Source organism: Antechinus flavipes, chromosome 3, assembly GCF_016432865.1.
Source record: "Antechinus flavipes isolate AdamAnt ecotype Samford, QLD, Australia chromosome 3, AdamAnt_v2, whole genome shotgun sequence".
Classification (NCBI taxonomy): domain Eukaryota; kingdom Metazoa; phylum Chordata; class Mammalia; order Dasyuromorphia; family Dasyuridae; genus Antechinus; species Antechinus flavipes.
In genome coordinates this window covers 468,097,691-468,118,102 of record NC_067400.1, presented here as the reverse complement: position 1 = coordinate 468,118,102, position 20,412 = coordinate 468,097,691, and the positions used below count along the sequence as shown (strand labels likewise).

The window sequence follows — 20,412 nt, the reverse complement described above, 5'->3', positions numbered from 1 at the left end:
GATGCTGCAGCTGAGGACGTTTATCCCCCTCCCCAGGGCTATGAAGTTTCTTTATTTAAAGGCCCACAAAACAAAGGTTTTGTTTTTACTATAGTCCGCCCTCCAACAGTCTGAGGGACAGTGAACTGGCGCCCTATTTAAAAAGTTTGAGGACCCCTAGTTGGGTGGCTCTGTTTATAAACCTTATATTGAGCTATGTTCTACCTCCCAATTTTCCTAGTTTGTCTGGCCCTCTGGAATAGAACAGAATACGTTTATTTACTCCTTCCCCATGGAAACCTTCTGGGATTTTCTGCTCTTCCTAGGTTTGTTCTCACATAAACATAGTCTGATCGTGACACAATGAGCTGATGATAGCTGGCATTTACACAAAGCTTTAAGAGTGGCAAAATACTTTACAAATTTCATCTTTCTTCCTCATAACAGTTCTGGGAAGTAGGCATTATTATTATCCCTGTTTTATAGATGAGGAAACTGAGGCAGACAGAGGAGAAGTGACTTACTCAGACTCACAGCCAATAAATGTCCTAGGCTGGATGGTAACTCAGCCCTTCCCAAACGCTGCACCAAATCCTCAGCGACAAATGATACATGTGTAAAGCAAGATGTAAACTTTGACATATCAACTATTAATAAACCAGCTCATTATGCCATTGCACAAATGGAATCGACCAAAAGGATAGATAATAAGCAAGGTATTTGTCAAATGCCTTGTTAAATTTCAGATCCATTATGTTTATTGCATTCTCCTAGTAATCCCACTGAAAAAGGAAATAGTTATTTAACTTGTTAGTAAATCAATGCTGAGTTTTACTCTTTACTCTTTTCTTTTTTAAATGTCTAGAATCTAATCAGAGTTAAATAACTTGTGCGATTTGATAGGTCACTCAGGTAATAAATGGCAAGGCCAGTATTTGAGCTCAGATTCTGTGACTCAATGCCCTTTCCACCACATCTCACTACCCTGAAAAGGGGCAGAGAGGAGGGAAGAGAGTTCTTAGTATTTTTGGGATACTTAGAAAACAGTGTTCACTGTTATGAACCATCATGGTTATTAACAAACAAACAATCTGATTTGATATGGCAGCTTGGTAATCCGGGAGAGTCTGGAGTCAAATGGCCTCAGACACTTACTAGTTGTGTGACTCTGGGCAAATCACTTAACGTCTGTCTGCCTCAGTTTCCTCATGAGATTCATAATAGTACCTATCTCCCAGGGTTGTTGTGAGATCAAATGAGATAATGCATAGTGTCTAGCACATAGTAGGTGCTTAATATTTGTTTCTTTCTCTTCCCTGCCCCATTACCTTTCTTGAGAAGGTTATTGGACTAGTAGAAAGATAAATACCATAGATATAGGTAGGATCATAGATTTAGAATTAAAACCCCTGAAGGGTGTTCTGGTCCAACACCTGCATTCTTACAAATGAGAAAGTTGAGGGTTAGAGGTTTTCTCAAAATCAAAGGAAATAAATAGCAAGGCTAGGATTTTAATACAGGTCTTTTGGCTCGAAATCTATGTTTCTATTATGCCATACCCTCTGTGGTGTGCCAGATTTTGCGGAAGGCATCTGACAAAGTCAGGAAATCCTTGTAAACAAGAAGGGGAGATGTGGAGAGGATGGTAGTGCAGGTAGAGGGGATTCAGAACTGGCTGAGTGACTGGCTGCAAAGTGGTTTTTAATGCCTTTCTCCCTCCCCCTCAGGTTTTTATTAGAGTCCCATTGGACTCTGCTTTTAGCCATGTTCTGTTCAACATTTTTATCAAGGACTAGGATGAAAGCATCTTAGATGTGTAGATAATCAATTAAAGAATCAATCTGCAAGTATATATTTAACAGTGTACCAGATACTATGTTGGGATCTGAGGTCACAAATTTAAAAGTAAGACAGTTTCCTCCTTAGCTGATACATTGGGTAGTATAATTGGAATCCTAATGAATGTCTACAGGCTACAATGGCGGACAGAAGCTAAAAGTCAGAAATTTTATAGGTATAAGTGTATGTTTCATTTGGGTTCAAAAATTACTTCACAAATACAGGATGGGGTATAAAGGGCACAACTAGAAAGCATTTCATGTGAGAAGTACAGGGCTTTTATTGGATTGCTGGCTGTGTGTGAGTCAGCAGTTTGATGTGGCAGCCCAAAAGCTAATTCAATCTTAAATTGCTTTATTAAAGTAAGTATGGGGCCCTGAACAAAGGAAACAATAATATTCTGCCCTAGTTAGACTGCACTTGGCATTGTATATAGTTGGGGGCATTATGTTTTAGACTGACTGGAGCATGAAAAGGGTAGCCACATTGTGAAGATGCTAGATACCTTATTCCACATACGAATTAGGTGAATGATTTGGGTGTTTATCCTAGAAAAGAAAAGATTGAAGGTACAACCTGAGAGCCACCTTCAGATATTTGAAGGGTAATCATATGGAAAATTTACATTTGCTAATTCCAAGAAGGCAGAACCTGGAGTCATGGGCAGAATTTCAGGAAAATGGATTTAGACTAAAATTAAGGAAGACTTTCTAAAAGAGCTATGGACAATCTAAGGAATGGGCAATCTAAGGGAAAGCAGTAAATTCCTTGTCATTGGAAGTATTCAACAGAGGTTGGATGACTTTATTATTAGAGGAGTCATACTGAGGAATAATGATTTGAATATAGGTTGGAATGACTGACTCTAGAATCTTCTCCAGCTTTATGTCTCTAAGTCTCCAGGTCTCTATGTATGTATAGATGGGAAGGAAGAGAGAAATAGGGTGCTACAAGCACACATGAAAAGATTGTTTTGGAATGTCCAATGAATAAAATAAAAGCATTCAAAAATATCCCTCATTCCTGGGGATGCTGAACTTTATCAAGGCTTGGGGCCCAATGAAGCTCATCATCTTCCCTAGACAACTAGTCCACTTTATCTGACTCCCTTATTTCATTTAATGGCTTTATCCTCTTAATAACCCTGTTTAACACTCTATAGAATAGCTATTAGTGAGCATCTTATATCCCCAAGTAGAATTATAAATTCCTTCAGGGCAGAGACTATGTCTTCTTCATTTTTGTAGCCCAAGCTCCTTAGCATAGTGCCAGTATAATGAAGGGATTGTCCTTTGTAAATTTTGAAGGTGAAAGGGGTCTTAGATGGAATTATTCTATTCTTAGGATAATATGAAACACTTAGGTGGTTTGTAATATTATTCTTTATTTCCCCTCTCTTTTGCTGGGAGGAAGTGAAAAGATAATCTAATTAGCTAAATGATTATGTGCTGTGGGCATATCACTGAAAGCTGCCAGCAATCTGAAGTCTTAACTGGCTGAGAATGAATCTGGGATTGTGAACTGATGAATCCAGGCAGTTTAGAGTGGCCTCCTAGATGAATTCCCTCAGCAAGATTGTTCTGGGCCATGAAAAGGGAAGGCCCCATTGTGGGGTGAGAAGGGAGATGAACTCCTACTGTATGGGTTCTAGGCGTATTGCAATCATGGGGGTTGCACCATGATTTAGCCCTTTCTTTACCATGTTTACTTGGGCTATGGATCATTAGCATGAATTTCTAATGACCTTTCTCTGGTGAATTGTTTCTGGATTGGTATTTTCTTTTCCCTTGTAAATCAATATTTTTGTTTTGACAAAAAGATAGTCAAGGAAGTGTGCCATAGAGAGTAGAGTGTTGAACTTGAAGGCTCAAATCTTATCTCTGATGCTTATTTGCTGATGGCTGTATGCAAGTCACCACTTCTGTCTGTCTCAGACAAACCTCTAGGACTTTGCTAAGTCATAGATGGGTAATGTTTAGCATTGGTGGAGGGAATTCCTACACTGGGAATTCCTTACATTGTCAAAATTACAGGTCATCAAATCCAAGTCATTTCACAGATTAGGAAACTGAGGCCTACAGAAGTTAACTGTCCTCTCTAAAGTCACCCAGACAGTGGCAGAGCTAGGAATCTAAAAGTCAGTTTGAGTCCAAACCTAGTATTATTATTATACCGTGTTGCTTCAAGTCACTTGGTGAAGTGCGAGATGTGGAATGGGAAGGAAAGAGATGGCGCTAGAATTGGATAGTCAGTTATGGTGGTAGTATGAAAGAAGGACAGCATGGTGATTAGTGTTGGGTACAGCTAAACTTAGAGAATTAAACAGCCTCATAGGTAGAGGAGGTTAGGGGACTTGATGTTTCCAACCAGAGGTTAGAGATTATGGAGAAACGGGTGATGGAAAAAATCCCTGGGGCTGAAGGCATGGGGACCATAGATGAATTCCCAAGGGGGGCTGATGTCAGGCAATGTTCTAATGTCAGCTGATGCTGACAGGGGTCAGCGAAACTTAAGGACCAAGGGAGGATCCTTCACAGCTAAGCAGAGACCAGTCATTAAATAAGTGTTTTTTAATTAAATTAAATGGGGAAGCTAAGGACCTCCAAAAGGTAGTCATTGTCTTATTCTAAACCTTCAGAGAAAGCTGGAGAGGCTAAACTGATCCTTAGGCAAGGACATGGCTGTGACTGCCTGAGTTGGTAGGTTGATGGGCTACAGTGGGGAACAAGTTCAAAGGGTGGGAGTTAGAAGGGGAAGGGATAACAAAGGCTTGGAAGACAGGTATGTTGTAGGTGTTAAGGAGAAGGTTGTGTGAAAAAATACACACATATACACATATACATACACACAGGCATCATATATTTGTGTTTATGTGTATATATACGTTTATATAAAGAGAGAAAAAGAGGAAAGACAGACACATAGAGAGAGACACAAATAGAGACACAGAGAAAGAAAGAGGGAAAGAAGAAAGGATAAAGGGAGGGAGGGGGAGAGAAGGAGAGAGTGGGAAGGAAGGATAAAGATGAAGAAAGAAAGGGGGAAAGGAGAGAAAAAGAAGAAAGGAAAGAAGAGAGAAAGTGAGAGAAGAAAGGATAAAAGAAGGGAGAGAGAGAAGAAGAAAGAGTGGGAAGGAAGGATGAAGGAGAGAAGGAAGAGAGGGGGAAAGGAGAGAAAGAGAGGAAAAGAAAGAGGAGAGAGGATGAGAGAGAGTGAGAGAGGAAAGGATGAAAGGAGGGAGGGGAAGAGACAGAGACAGAGAGAGAGAGAAGAAAGGAGAGAGGGAGGGAGAGAAGGAAAGAGGGAGGGGGACGGTGTGCATTTTTGCATTTCCTTCACTCACCCTTGTGCACAGTGAGCAGTGGAGCAATGGGGCTCTGATGCCAGACAGTGATGAGCAGCGTCCAGGGCAGCACAATGAGCACGATAGCAAGGATGTCCCGTCTCTTCGGCATCTCCAAGGCTGACTGGACCCACAGCTCCTCATTACCTGGATGTGGCAAGTCCAGGAGTAGGGAAGAGGTAGCAGCAGAGAACAAAGGGAGAGAGAACATGAATGGGCCAAGGCGCCTCGGGACAGAGAGAGACAGAGAAGGGGAGATGTCGGTTTACAGGTCTTACCAGCGCTTACAACCCACCCATTGCAGAAGCAGGTTTAGGAAGTCTGGTCAGGCTGGAGTCCAGAGAGAGCGCAGCTGTCCGGGGGGAGCTCAGGGCCCCAGAGGGATGGAGGCCTGCAATACAAAGCAAAGGGCCATAGCCAGAGAGCTGTTGAGAGGTAGAGGCCCAGAAAGGAGTAGTGCCTTTCTTAGGACACACAGCAAGCTAACCAGACCCAAGAGTCTCCCACGGCAGATTTAAGGCATTGCTGGGCTGGGTAAGCTTCCTTCCCAGGAGTGACGAGGACCTGGAAGAGATCGTCAAAGCAAGCCCTTGGGTGTCTTCAAATATATTGAAATACTGATGTCCAACAGCTAAGTCAAAGTAAGAAACCAGCAGCCGATTGTCCTGAGCCCATCCTAGGCCACATCGGCAGACCTGTTCTTGCCAGAAAAGAGGCAGAGGCCCTAAAAATAGGAACTAAATACAAGGGTTTGATTGGGATGGAGCACTGTGGATGACTCTATGAGGGAACACTTATCATTCACTTCAATTTAATTCAACATTTATTAAGCTGTAATATGTGTACAGGCTATACTACTTAAGAATGGGTGGTTCTTTCCCTTAAGGAGCTTACATTCAAATAGGAAAGGCAAGACACATATAAAAATAAATATAATACAAATAAGAAAATACATGCATAGGATATGTGTAATTAAGTACTGTGGGAGTTCTGAGGAAGAAGAGATGATGGTGGCAGGGAGGGATCAAGGAAAGCTCCATGGTGGCAGCGGAGAAGCAATTTTAGAATCTTAGAGGGTACAGGGCAATGGGCTGGACTGGGAATAAAAACAGGTGTAATCCTCACCTTGAGAGGATTAGTCTAGTGACAGGACACATAGAGAAGTGCAAGTTACTGGGAGGCTTTCATCAGGTTGTTTGTAATGCCAAAGAAGCTTATCTATTTGTCTCCTCCTTATGCCCTGGCTCTGATGGCAGGATGGGCAAATGGATGTCCCAGTTTTCAAGAAGGAGAAGGACAGAGCCCTTATGCACAAATCTCAAAGGACTGAGAAAGGTACTCAGAGGCCAGGTTTTCTAACCCAAAGCTTCTTAAACTGTGCATTGTGACCCCATGTGGAGTCATGTAGCTGAATATGGAAGTTGTAAAATTATGATTTATCAGTAATTGTTTGATTTATATACCTACTTTATGTATTCCTATATCTAGGGTCTCACAAAAATTTCTTGGCAAAAAGGGCTGTGAGTGGAAAAAATTTAAAAAGCCCTTCTCTATCCCACATATGAATTAAAAACCTATCTACGGGATCCTTGACCATGTTTATACGGTTTCTACTTTAATACCTTGAGTGAGGGGGAAACCTCCTGAGAAAATATATTCTACTTTTGAGTAATTTTAATTATAAGGAATTTTTTTTCTTTTTTTAGATTAAACCTTTAGATCCTTTACCTGCTGTTCCTAGTTCAGCCCTCTGAGGCTGACATAATAACACAAGAGCAAATAATAGCATAACACATATGACCTACATAATAGTCATAATTCTGGAAGATGATTATGGTGTCCCCCACTTCTAGCCCATTTTAATTTATCAAATATTTCTTAATTACAGACTATGTATAAGGCAGAGATGGTCTGGCATAATCAACAGATAATGCAACTTTATTTATTTATTAAGTATAAGCAGCAGAAAAGGATTCATAGAGATCAGGGCAACACTAAGTTAAGAATATTCTAAAACCTCTTAGGGTCAGGATGACCTGGGTTCAAAAGTGCTCTTGCACAATTCACTTAATCCCATACAACTCTCTAAGCCCAGAAGTTGTAGAAAGATTGCTGATCTTCCTTAATAGAGAGAGTTTCCTTAATGGGCAGTTTCTTATTGAATGTCATAAGGTCAGGTGATTCCCCCCAAATGTACATGGCACTTTATTAGGCACTGGGGTTGCAAAGACAAGGAAGGAACAGTTCCTGGCCTTAGGGACCTTGCATTCTACTTAGGGATACAGCATTATAATTGTTGTCATTTTGGTTGGGTCTGACTCTTCTTGCCCCAGTTGGTTTTCTTGACAAAGATACTAGAGTAGTTTGTTATTTCCTAATCCAGGTCATTTTACAGATAAAGAAACTGAGGCAAATGGGGTTCAGTGATTTGCTCAGGCTCACACACCTCAGAAAAATGTCTCCCTGATTCTGTGCATATAAGTAAATACTAAGTACTAAGGAGCATTATGGTAGAGTCAACAGAGAGCTCCATTAGAGCAGGGATTTATCTTTTGCCTTTCTTTGTATCTTAAACTTAGCATAGTGCCTGGCACATGGCAGAGGATTAATAAATACTTAATGACTGAAGTCCTTCATTGAATCACTTGTGCCCTTTAAAACTAAAAAGTTGCTGGAAAGTCACTAATTTGCATCAGAACAGGGATATCCCTTCCCTTCTTCTTTCCTCCCCTCTTCTCCTCTTTCTTTTTCTTCTGTCACTTCTCCCTCCCTTCTTCTCTTCCTCCCTTCTGTCCTTCCTTCCTTCCTTCCTTCCTTCCTTCCTTCCTTCCTTCCTTCCTTCCTTCCTTCCTTCTTCCTTCCTTCCTTCCTTCCCTTTTTCCCTCCCTCCCTCTTTTTTTCCTTCTTTCTTACTTTTCTTTGTTCCTTCCCTGAAGCTCCCTTCACAGCATTTTAAAGCAGCCTAGTCCCAGATTTATAAGGGACCTCTGAGTAAAGGACTCAATGACAGAAATGGAGGGAACTGAAGAATCGGGTTAAGCTTCTGGTCCCGATCCCTGGAGATATTAACTGGGGAAGAGCTTTATTTGAGCTTTATGAACCCAAGGGAATTAGGGCAAATTCTCAATGTCTGATCTCAAGACAGCTTTGGATCCTAATTTCAAGTCTCATCATTCTTGTCCCAGTGCTTTCAATCCCTTTGTTCTCTCCATTCATTCCCATCCCAAGCAATATTAATGCCAACCCCAACCAAGCTTTGAGTCGACGTTCCTCCATCTGTCTTTAACCTAAGCATCTAGTGAAGCTGGGGTTGTAATTGTACTTTGAATGCCTGGCACACAGTAGGTGCTTAATAAATACTGATTGATTGATTGTGCACCTGTTTTCATCCCTAAGAAGGAAGATTGGAAAAGAACAGAGGCCAGAACAAGAGGGGAGAGACAGACAAAAGAGAGAGAGGCTTCTGAACAGGACTCTTAGAAGTTTTGTCAGTTATGGGCAGCAGAAAACTCAGAGACATACGGATGACCACCATATCAGAGACCATTTCCCAGTGGCCCAAAGATGGAGCTAAGAGCCTCCATCCATAGTTTATTTATTCATGTATTCATTGAATTAATTATTTTAAGGGAAGAAGCACCTTTGGCTTGAGTCCTTAGAATTCCATAGTCCGGTTCTACACCTACCCACCCTCCCAGTCTGATATTGTAGAGCCTGGACCCTACATCAGGGCCTGGAGGGTCAAAGATCAATAGTGTGTGTGTGTGTGTGTGTGTGTGTGTGTATGTGTGTGTAAGAGAGCAAGTTTGTGGACTTCCAGACCTCACCCCGGAGACCCTTTAAAAACCTGGTTGAGTGGAAGAAATTAGGATTTAGAATTATAATAGTAACTGGCCCAAATCTTGCCCTGCCCACCTATTACCTGGGTGACCTTAATCCCATCATTTTTCTGAGTTTTCGTTTCCTTAGTTGAGAAATGGGGAAATTGGATGACTTCTAAAACCCCCTCGCCCCAGATCTGAGAGCCTATGATCTTCCCTCAAAAACCGGAACAAATGCAGGGGCGAGCAGACAGGGGAGGCAGAGGAGAGGAAGCGTAAGCATTAAAAGGCCAGTAGGCGCAGGGAGGGGGGCAGGAGAGACAGGGGGTACAACCAGGTCACAGAGAGATGATTCACATCCAATCTGTTCTTTTTGGCCAAAGCAACTTATAAAAGGAAGTGGAGAGAGAGAATAGTTCTAAAAATAAACTTAGCAATAAACCCAGTTGTGTATTAATTACTTTGGAAGCCATTACTGCTTGAAAACCCCATAACTTTAATGGAGGCTATTATAAGTATAGGAGCAAAATCGTGGAGCTAATTACCAGGCTGTTATTAAGCTGAATGAGAGAGCTACCTTGCCTGGGAGGCAGCAGGGCCGGCTAGGAGCCGGCTCTGAGTCCCTAATGCAGGAGCTGTTGCTCAGTAGTTTCCCGCCTGACTCTACGTGACCCCATACAGGGTTTTCTCGGCAGAGACACTGGAGTGTTTGATGTTTCCTTCTCCAGCTCATTTTACAGATGAGGAAACTGAGGCAAGCAGGTCACACGGCTAGAAAGTGTCCGAGGCCAGAGTTGAACTTCAGATGAGTCTTATTAACTCTAGGCCATGCACTCTGTCCATTGTGCTACCCAACTGCTCTAAAGCTCCCATGGTCCCTTCTCTGATGATCTGCAGTACTGGGGAGCTGCGGAGGGGTCACTGGGCGACCCACTCTGTTTCAAGACTTGGATTTGTCAGTCAGCAAGCATTTATTAAGTGCCTACTATGTACTAGACATTGTGCAAAAAAGGTATAAGTCTGCTCTCAAGGAATCTACAAATAAATCGGGGAAGACAACCTATAAACAGCTGTGTACAAACATGATATGCATATATACACACCCATATATATGATAAATTAAAGATAAAATTAAAGATATATATCATATCTATATATGATAAATTGAAGATAACCAATAGAAGGAAAGCACTAGTATTAAGGAGGATCGAAGGTGGAATTTTAGCTGGGACAGAAGTCAGGGAAGTTAGGAAGGAGGCAGGGATGAGAGGGGAGAGAGTTCTGAGCACAAGGGCTTGTGGCCCGGCCTTGTTGGTGGGAGGTGGGGTGGGGGGCGGGGGGAAATGGGTGATCTTTCTCATAGCAGTATCTCTACTTCAGGTAATCCCTCCCCATCTGGTGGCCTCAGCATTGCCTCGCTGAGAATTCATTAGGTATGGGTAGTCCCAAAGGCTCAATGTAGGAACAAATGGTAACCAAGAAACTTTTATAATCCATGCAAGGTTGAAAGCATTTTTTAAACTTTTATGATGAAAAAGACTGAAAGCCAACTTTATGTCTTACATGTTTCCTTAGCTTTTGGGTTATTCATCTACTAGGGACAGCTTAGTTCCCAGAGGAAACCTCTGGGTCTTCTGGAGGCAAAGGAACGGGCAGAATATAAAAGAATCTAGGGGCCACTGGGATGTTCACAGAGAGATGTGCTGGGGGTAGGCAGATAAGCTTGGGGGAGACTGAGCTTCAATTATTTAGCAACCACTAAGTACTTACTATGCGCAAAACACCATCCTAGGCACTGAGGAATAACAACACCAATAGTAATGACAATAATAATAATAGCATTTATGGAGCGCATATATATATATATATATGTTTAACAAACACTACTCTAAGCTCTTTATAGTTCTGTCTTATTTGACCCTCACAACCCCCTGGGAGGGAGATTTTAGTATCACCCCCATTTTCCAGTTGAGGAAACTGAAGCAAATATTAAATGACTTGACCTGGAGTCCTCCTGACTCTGGACTCAGCACTTGATCCACCATAACACCAGCTGTCTCTAACAAAGGGGCAGATTATGTCTTAGTATCTATGGAGAAACATCTGGAGAAGTTGGGGAAAGAGTTGACCTTGCCTTGGCTCATTCTGTGTAATTGGAAGTACTCTGGCGTGAGCCTGGCTGCTACAGTCAGCTCCGAGGACGCGGATCCCTCCAAAGCAGAGTTACTTTCCCCAGCACCCAGAGTTTGGGTATAACTATGTACTGGTGTTGAGTATTTGCTAGTATGAGGCTGGCTCCAGTAACTCACCTAGTCCAGAAGATGAGTCCAAACTCTGTGTGAGATGTTATAGCGCAGGAGTCCACACCAGAGGCAGCCCATGCGCCACGTGTTACAAATGTGTTTCCTATATGTCCACATGGACCTCTCCCCTTCAATTTTTTCCTAATATTATAATTGTGTCCTTCTTGGGCAGGCCTTTTTCTGGACACAAAGATCTTGCTTATCTTTTTCTCCGAACTCTCTGAGATCTGATCTCTGATCTTTCCCAAACTAGGATGAGTCTTAGACTATGGCCATCCTAGTCTAAGATGGCTCGATCACTTCTTCCCCGAGACTCTAACATCATTTCTACTTGGGCAATCAGAACCAGGTTCAGAATAGCATTTCCCCTTGAGGCTTCTTCTGACTTTTGAAGAATGAAGGAAAGTCAAGAATTTTCTGACCTTCCATGTAGTACTGGTTGGAAGGTCTTTAGAAATGATATCAATTTTGTGTTTTCTTTCATTATTCCCCACTCTGTGCTTTGTGAAATTCCACACAGGAATGTTACCAAGCGGTACCCTAATATCCCTTTTGTTTAATTTATTCATTTTAACTAAGCATCTTTTTTCCATCGCCTCATTTCCATCATGATCTCCTGTCTCACTACATTTTAGTAATCTCTATGACTCAATCTTACTACATTTTAGTAATCTCTATGACTCAAATTTGCTTCCTTGCATTAAAATCTTTGGCTCAATTGGCTTTTAATGCTTATTCTATACAGTTTGTATAATCAGCTGCAGCTATGAGTATTATTCCTGTTCCTCTTCTTAGATATGTCTCCTGTGAATTATTGTACCCTTCTATAGATTTTGTCTTTTTATGTGATACCTGCTTTTCTCTGCGATATCTTCCTTAGTGATATATACGGGCTGTTTCCCCTCTTCCATTTTCACTTTGAAATCCTCATTTTCTATCTAAGCCCCTCTGTGTGGAGTAATAACTTCTATTGTAGACACGTTGAGTATGAGGTGCCATTGGGAGACCTGCGTAAAGATTTACAGTAGATAGTTGGAAATAGTCTGGCTCTTGGGAGAGGGGCCAGAGATGGAGATTCATCTTTGTAGAAGTGATAGCTGAAGCTGTGGTAATGGCTGACCATTACCACAAAGAAGTTAGGTATAGATCAGCAGAACCTTGCAGGGCAGCCATATTAAGGAATCAAGATGACAAGCAATCAGTTAATATGACTTCAAACCAATGGCTAAAGAGATAGGAGGAGACTAGGAGACTATATTATGATTGCAGCCAAGAAGAGAGAAAGTATAAAGAAGAAGACCATAGTGGTTCTAAATGCTGCTGAGAGTTTGAAAATACAAGGTATAAGAGATTATATGACTTGCCCAAAGTCACAAACTCAGGATTTCCTTACTCCAAGGCTACTCAATAGTAAATAAAGCTTCTCCTTTAGAAATCTGAGAGTTTGGGATAGGATAATTTTATAACACCAATGAATGGAGCAATAGAACAGAAAACAGAAGGAATCAGTCTGCCATAATGGAAAGAAATTTATTACATTGGGAGTTAAGAGTTTGGCAAATTACTTACTCTTTGTGGGCCTCAGGTTACTTACATATAAGTGAAGAAATTGGAATAGATAATCTCTAAGGTCCCTTTTAGCTCTAATATTCTTGTAGCCTTCAAAAAGCAGTTCTAACTTGAAGCCTGGGGGTTCATTGAGACCTACAAAGAAAGGCCATAGAATCCCCTAGAAGCAGTGGGTGAAGAGAATAAAAAATGTTTTTGAAATTTAAAAGTGAGATTCAAGAGTTAAATCATCATTTGCTATATTTGAGATGAATATTTATGCCTGTAATTTTTTTCCCTTTATTGGAAGGCCTAGGATCAGAGAGCCGGATGTGATTTTAGAGATTATTTAATCCAATCTTTTCAACATGGGAAGTTGAGTCTCAAAGTTGAGCAATGGAAAAAGATGCTTATTTAAAATGAATAATTTTAACACAGGGGATAGCATGGAATTCCACAAAACATAGAGTGGGGAACAGTGAAGGAAAACAAAATTGTTATCATTCCTAAAGACCATGCAACCAGTACTACATGGAAGGTCAGAAAGGTTTGCCCGTAGTCACATTATAGTTGATTCCTTATCTTTTTCACCTCTCCCTTATACAGTTCTCCTAGCCTCCTAATTGAGCTTCCATTTCTAACCTCCTCTCACTCATTCTACCCGTGCCTAAGTGTTGTCTAATCGTTTTACTCACTGCCCAAGCTCAGAAACCCTGGCTCCCTGTTGTATGAGACTTCTCCATCTCCCTGGCAGGAAATGATCTCTTCCCTTTCAAACTTGGATAACACCGGATTTCCTAGATTTCCTCGGCCCGTCGCACCTTGAGTCCTGTTTATTCGGATACGTGACCTGTCACTCTGAGTTAAGTGTTTTTCACTTGGATTGTAAGGATCCGGAAAGCAGGGACGCTAACACGGTGCCCCCTGTCATCCCTGCAAATGCTTGTCAGGTGGTCCTCTCCATCGCCCTCCTACCTAGCCCTCCTTGATTTCTAACTCCCCGGGGGCCCTGCCTCCCAACCTGGGGAGGCCGAGTCCGTCCTGGGAGTCAGGAGAGCTCGTCTGCAGTCTCTCCGAGGCTCAGAAGATGGCAGCAGCGATCCATCCATCTCTCCCACAAGGAGCTGGGCTGGAGGAGAAGGGGAGAAGGGCAGGCTCCGCCTGGAGCCAGAGAAAGGTGTGGCTGGGATGGGGAGCATCCGGTGGGTCACCCCGGTTAGCTCTAAAATGTGTGCAGAGGTTTCTTCCGAGTGCTCAGCGTGCCCGAGAGCGCGGGATTAATTTCCTCAGCTCTGGAAGTGGGGAATTCAGGGCTGGGGGTCTGTGAGGGGCAGCGTTGGCTACAAGCACAATGGAATAAAGACATGGAGGAGCACTCAGCCTTCCCTGGCTGCCCTGCCCACACAGGGGCCTCTTTTGCCTCCCCTTCCCTTCCTGCCTTAGGGAGGGGCACAGGACCTGTGATTGGGTTGACATAGGAAACTCCTGACTGAAGGAAGGACAAGTGAATAACCTTTTCTGCATTTTAGAGTCTTGGATCCCCTAGGGCAGTGAGAAACCAGGTGACTTGTCCCCTAGAGGATGGATCAGACTCTGGACTTGAAACCCGGGTCCTCCCAGCTTCCAAGCCCCTCTGTGTCCACCACATCATATTACATGCCTATTTTTTCTTTTATTTCCTAATAATGCAGCAAGTCTGAAAAGGAGGGAGCCGAGCTGCACCATGTTGGAACAGGAGAGATCTTTAGGGGGAATGGACATTGCTCTGGGGCTGGGAGGTTTTGACAGCTGAGGTTCCATGGGATGGAACTCAGTTCCTTTACCTCCAGGCAAGCCCAGGAATGAGGAAGGAGAGAGCACAGAGAACAGGGACAGGACTATTGGGGATGGGGGGGAAGCCAGGCAGGTCTAAAACACACACTCTGCCTTAGCTACTGGGGGAGGAATTGTCTGAGAACAGGGGTGAAGGAGATCTGGACAGTGGGGTGGAGGGCAGGAGGGCTGTCGTCTCAGCTTTGGAGAGCCAGAGAGCCAGAGAAACCTCTGCAAGAGCCCCTAATGGGATCAAGGGATTAGTATTGATTCTCCTTTGCTATTGCTGCCACTGCTGTGGAAAAGCCCAGTGCCAAAGCTAATCAGCTTCCAGCCCAGTCAATCCATACTTCATTAACACAGCCCCAATCCCCCCACTCCCTTCTACCAGTCCAGGCTTCCCAGTCATTGATTGGGACTTTGTCATCCCCCTTTCCCATAGTAACCCCTATTTGAACCTTGCAAGCTCCCCTGGAGTGAGGGAGAAAGTACTTATAGCATTGGCTAATTACCCACAAGACATGCCTGTTTCTACAGAGGAAATACACTTATGTTCCCGCTTGGTGCTGGAAAACAGAACCTTTAAACCCTTTTGGCAGTATGGTGTAGTGGAAAGAATCCTGGAGGTCTCTGTTCCAGTTCTGTTTCTCCTACTGACCCCGATCAAGTCATTAACCTTTCCCTTATTTCTAAAATAAGGATCATGGATGATCTCTAAAGTCCCATCTAGCTTTAGCTCTATATGATGCTTCTCCTGTTCTATTCTATCCATTCCTAACCCATGCCATGCCATCCTACCCTATTCCAACCTACGCTGTCTGCTTTCTCTTTAAAAGGAATAAAGTCGAAATAGTAGAGAGCCCTTTGGAGAAGTTTCCACTCACTCAGATGCATTACAATCATATTAAAGATTTGGACAGAGAAATTGTTTAATAAATATTTGTTGATTTTATTTGTTTTGAAAGCTCTCCCAAGCAAAGCAGGAATCCTACTCATACTCTTCTTATTCCTATTCAAGACTGGTCCCGTTGGTGAGACTCCAGTATTAAAACTTGGTCTGATCAAATGACCTAAAGCTCTCCCAAGCAAAGCAGAAAGCCCTTTCATACCCTTCTTTCTCTTTGAATTCCCATTCAAGACTGGCTCCCTTGGTGAGACTCCAGTATTAGAATTTGCTCTGATCAAATTATCTGACCCAGAAGTGGAAGTCCTAGTAATTCTGCAGCCCAATCCCTGCCCTGGACAGGGAGAATCCAGCACATACACAAAGAAGGTGACTTGAGTGACTGTCAACCTCTGCAGAATTTGTCAAGTGATGCTCACAGTAACAAAGAAAACAGATTTTCCTGCTCTTGGGAGCTGTTTTTCCTCTCCAAAGCCAGGCCCCTAAATAGAATAATTTTTTGCTTTCAATAAGTTCTGTTCATCTTCCTGCCTTTCTCTCCTGTATCCCCCATACTCCTGAAAATTATCCATGCCTTTATCAGATCAGAAAATGAAATATAGTCTTTACCCAACTCCTCAGCCACTCAGTCAGCATTTTCCCCAGACCCACATGGAAGGAGGTTGAGGAGCAGATACTCACATATACTATGATGCTTGCGGTCTCCCAAGACTGATAAAGATGGTGATGGGAGCTTGTTCCCCCTTGGCCTTTATACTTTATGGAGGTTTCCTACCCAACTTCCTCTAGGGAGGGGTCAGAAAGAGAATGGGGAATTGACACAGTCATGTCTACGTATTCTCTGACCCTAAGTCTGTTTGCAGATGAGAAATATTCTGGATCATTTCCACTTTGGCCTTGGGACTGACACTGCCTGTCAGGTAAGATAGGGTGGAGACTGCTCAATTTCTACCTCGATAATCATAAGTCTGTTAACCATTCTAATCAAACTGCTGACTATTGGGTTAGAAAGCTTCATAGTTTCACCCAACCCAGGACTTTCCCACAGGCTGGCTCCATGCCATGCTCGGAGTGACTAGGTTCTCCTCAAAGGGGCCAATTCTGGGGCTCTGCTGCTTGATGCTGTTCCTAGGGAAATGAGAAAATAGCAACTGTTCCATAGGTAGACACTCTGCAGAGAGAGCCATGAAGGAGCATTGTTCCTGTCTGTCTCAACTCCATCCTATTCATCTGGGTGCATTTCTATTATTGGTTGGCCTGTGAGAATTGCACATGATTAGGGCAACTTGGGTATACCCTTTGATAATATCTGTCCTGCCCCTGAGGGCTCTTTTATCCAAAGGCTGGACCCGAGGCAGCTTCTTTGCTTTTTTCATATGTTCTGTTCTATTTATTGTTGTTTGATTTTATTTTTCTCCCCATACTGCTGACTCTTAACTTCTGACTCCTTTCAAAAGAGGAGATGCAGATTTTGGATCCCAATACAATTTTTTTTTCAATCTAACGGAGGACCATGCCAAGGACTCACCAAAATGAAATTCTGGTTCAAGTCAAGCTTGGTTCAGAGGCTATTTTGATGCTCAAGTTTTGTTTCAGCTCAGTAGCTTCAGAAAATATAATTTGCTGCCTTTCCTCCAGATGTTTTTCTGGGGGAAAAATCCTTTGTTTTATTTTGCTGTTCAGTTTTTTAAAAAGAGAGACTATTTGAGTTGGGTTGGGTTTGGAACTAAGCAAATTATTATTCATTTGGGTTTATTCCCAGAATTTGAACCAAAGGAAATAGTCCTTCAAAGCATATCTAGTTTTATTCAGGTTAATAGTTTTTAGGCAATAAAACCTTTAACAACTGCCCACATATATCTCTTCTTGTTACAGTCAAGATTTTCAGTTGCATCTGACTCTTCATGACCCCATTTGGGTTTTTTTTTGGCAAAGATACTGGAGTTTTCCTTTTCCTTTTCCAGCTCATTTTACAGATGTGGAAATTGAGGCAAAGAGGGGTAAGTGACTTGCTGTTGGTTTGACCTTTGTTCTCAAAGAAGACCATGACATTAGGGAGTTGATGGCATGACATGCTAGTGAGCTTGAATGAGGACTCCTTCAGAGCCATGTGGGTCCAGTGACAAAACACAGATCAGGATGACTAGAGACGGCCCTGGATGAAGGGCCCAGGATCACAGAGCTGCTAAATGTCTGGGGACAAATTTGAACTCAGAAGATGAGTCGCCCTGACTCCAGACTTTGCATTCCATCCACTGTACCATCTTCCTGCCCTAGAGCCCTAGAGCCAAGATATACAGCGGCCAAATATATCTCTTTGTTGCAGTTTTTGATGGGCAATGTGACAAATCCTGTGGCAGCCATTCACTAGCTATGTGACCCTGGATAAGCCACTTAACCAGTCTGATCTCCAGATTTCTCATCTGTAAAATGGAAACAGCATTAGTGCCTGCCTCCCAGGATTGTTGTGTGCTTCAAATATGATTCTATATGGAACGAGTACTGTAGAAATGCAACTCTTATTATGTGATTGTGAATCCACAGTGGTCCCATTCCCTGGAACATTTGTGAGGTGGAGTTACAAGAGGCTCTGTTCTACTCTCTGTATTATGATCTGCCCTTCTACTTGTATCCCCCAGATTTTAGAGGTGCAATAGGGAGGTGAGGGAGAATTTCAGGAGATTGAGGAGGTATGTAAAGTTGAGAAGAAGGGGAGGCTGGGACAGTTGGCATGGATATTGTAATCACACAATAATTGCAGCATATCATGACAGGTTACAGCACAGTGGTTATTATGGTTATTTGGAGCAGACTAGTGATGAAAGCCTGACATGATAACCAATATGAAGCCTTTGGCCTTAAATCTTAGTGACAGAAAGCATCAGGAATGATTTTAGCCAACATTTCTCTTTTCCTTTCTCTTCTATGACCCTCTACTACAGGGAATAGGTAATATGGATGATGATGATATAATAATAGCTAAAATTTACATAGCACTTCCTATGTGCTAAGCGCTTCACTATTATTATTTCATTTGATCCTCAAACAATCCTGGGAAGTAGGTACTGTTTTTATTCCCATTTTACAGAGAAGGAAACTAAGGCAGAAAGAGATAAGATGACTTGCCCAGGATCATACACTATTTAGTGTCTGAGTGGATCTGAACTGATTCCAGAACTACTGCTCTATTCACTGTGACACCTAGACTAAGAACTGGAAAATACCTTAGAGACCATCTAGTCCAACCTTATCGTTCATAAATGAAGAAACAGGTTCAGAAAGGTCAAAGGCTTGCCCAGGATTATAAAGCTCCTGAGCATCAGAGGTTGGATCTTCCTGATTGCAAGTTCATCCCTCTAGAGGAAGCATTTCTTTTCTTAATTTCTCTATTTCCATCAAAGGGAGCCTTCAGGCACTCCTGGTTTGCAGCCTTGAGAGTCATCCTCAACTCTATTCTTCCTTGCTCCCCTTATTCAATCACTTGCCAAGTCTTGTCAATCCTGTTTCCAACACTGTCTGTCATTTCCATCCTGTCTCTACTCCCATGGCTCCCATCTTGGTTTGTCACCTCCTGCTTGCATAATTAGTCTCTCTGCCCTGTTTCTCTTTTCTCCAGTTCACCTTCCACCCATTTACCAAAGAAACATTCCTAAAACATAGCTCTTACCATTCTACTCCTTTACTCAAAAACTCTAGTTCCTCCTTATTGCCTCTAGGAACAAAACACAAACTCACTGGATTTAAAAACCCTTCCTCTTTTCTTTCCTGGCTTATTATACATTACTCCCTTTCACACATTATTCCCCTCCATACACCCTAAGTTTTGTTAGGATCCAAGGGGCTGTTCTAGTTTTATTGTCTATTACTTCCCCTTGCATACTCCAGGTTCTGATCTACAAAGGTGAACAAAAAATCTCCCATTTTTGTGCCTTTGTACATGTTTGGAACGCCCTTCCTTTGCATCTCCATCTCTGAATTTCCAACTTCCTTAGGTTCATTTCAAGTGTGTGAGACCTTTCTTGATGCTCCTGGATACACTGTTCTCCCCAAATTACCTTGCATTTACATTGTATACATTCAAATATTAGATACTAATGTGTAATTGTTTTCCAAAATAGAAAATAAGCTTCTTGAAGACAGTTGTGCTTTTTGTATCCCCAACATATTTACTGTCAATTAATAGGTACTTAATACATGCTTATTGAATAAATGAATCAAAGAATGAATACTGGCCCCTGGAATGAGACAGACCATTTCTGGAAAAAACTTATCCATTGTTTCTGTGGAGGTGAATCCTTTCTCTTTTTATGGTCACTGTATTTGGCACAAACTTAACCTTTATTTCCCTAGAGCTGAAAGGTGGAGACCCATTTGATAGGTATTGCCACCTTGTTCCTCCTTACTTTCCTCCCATGAATAGAACAACAACATGGCAGCCTTGGTGAATGGTCTTGACAGCTACCCCTTGCTTCCCTTCAAGCCATCTTTCTGATACTGATATTTGAGGTGGAGGTTGAATCCAAAAAGTTTCTGGATAGCTGATAAGAAGAAATAGGAGAAGAGGAAGAAGAACTGATGAGGGAGCTAGCTCCTTAGACAATTTATTCTTGGGAGTCTCTATCTAAGTTTCAACCTTCCATAAAATGGTATACTTCTAATTTCTCATTAATGTCTGCACATGAATTGCTGTGTCAACTTGAACTACACATGTAAAACAAAGTTCATCTTTTCTCTTCAAGTTAGTTCTTCCCAATACTGCCCCATTTCTGTAAATTCCCAAGTCAGTTCTCCCTATTTCTGCAAATAGTGTCTTCATTCTGCTAGTAACACAAGCTTAGAATTTTCAAGTCATTCTTCCCTCAT

General features: G+C 42.3%; 1 protein-coding gene across 2 annotated transcripts in view; it reads right to left on the bottom strand.

Moving 5' to 3' along the window:
- B3GAT1 (beta-1,3-glucuronyltransferase 1) overlaps positions 1-20,412 on the bottom strand; it is a 52,824-nt gene that overhangs the window by 7,275 nt on the left and 25,137 nt on the right. The window contains exons 2-3 of one of the 2 annotated variants that reach the window (XM_051986637.1): positions 5,440-5,552; positions 5,162-5,308 (exon numbers count right to left, since the gene is read on the bottom strand). In XM_051986637.1, the coding sequence (XP_051842597.1) occupies positions 5,162-5,273 (112 nt within the window). In that variant the 5' untranslated portion in view covers positions 5,274-5,308; positions 5,440-5,552. The remainder of the gene's footprint in view (positions 1-5,161; positions 5,309-5,439; positions 5,553-20,412) is intronic. The other variant, XM_051986636.1, reaches the window with a different exon arrangement.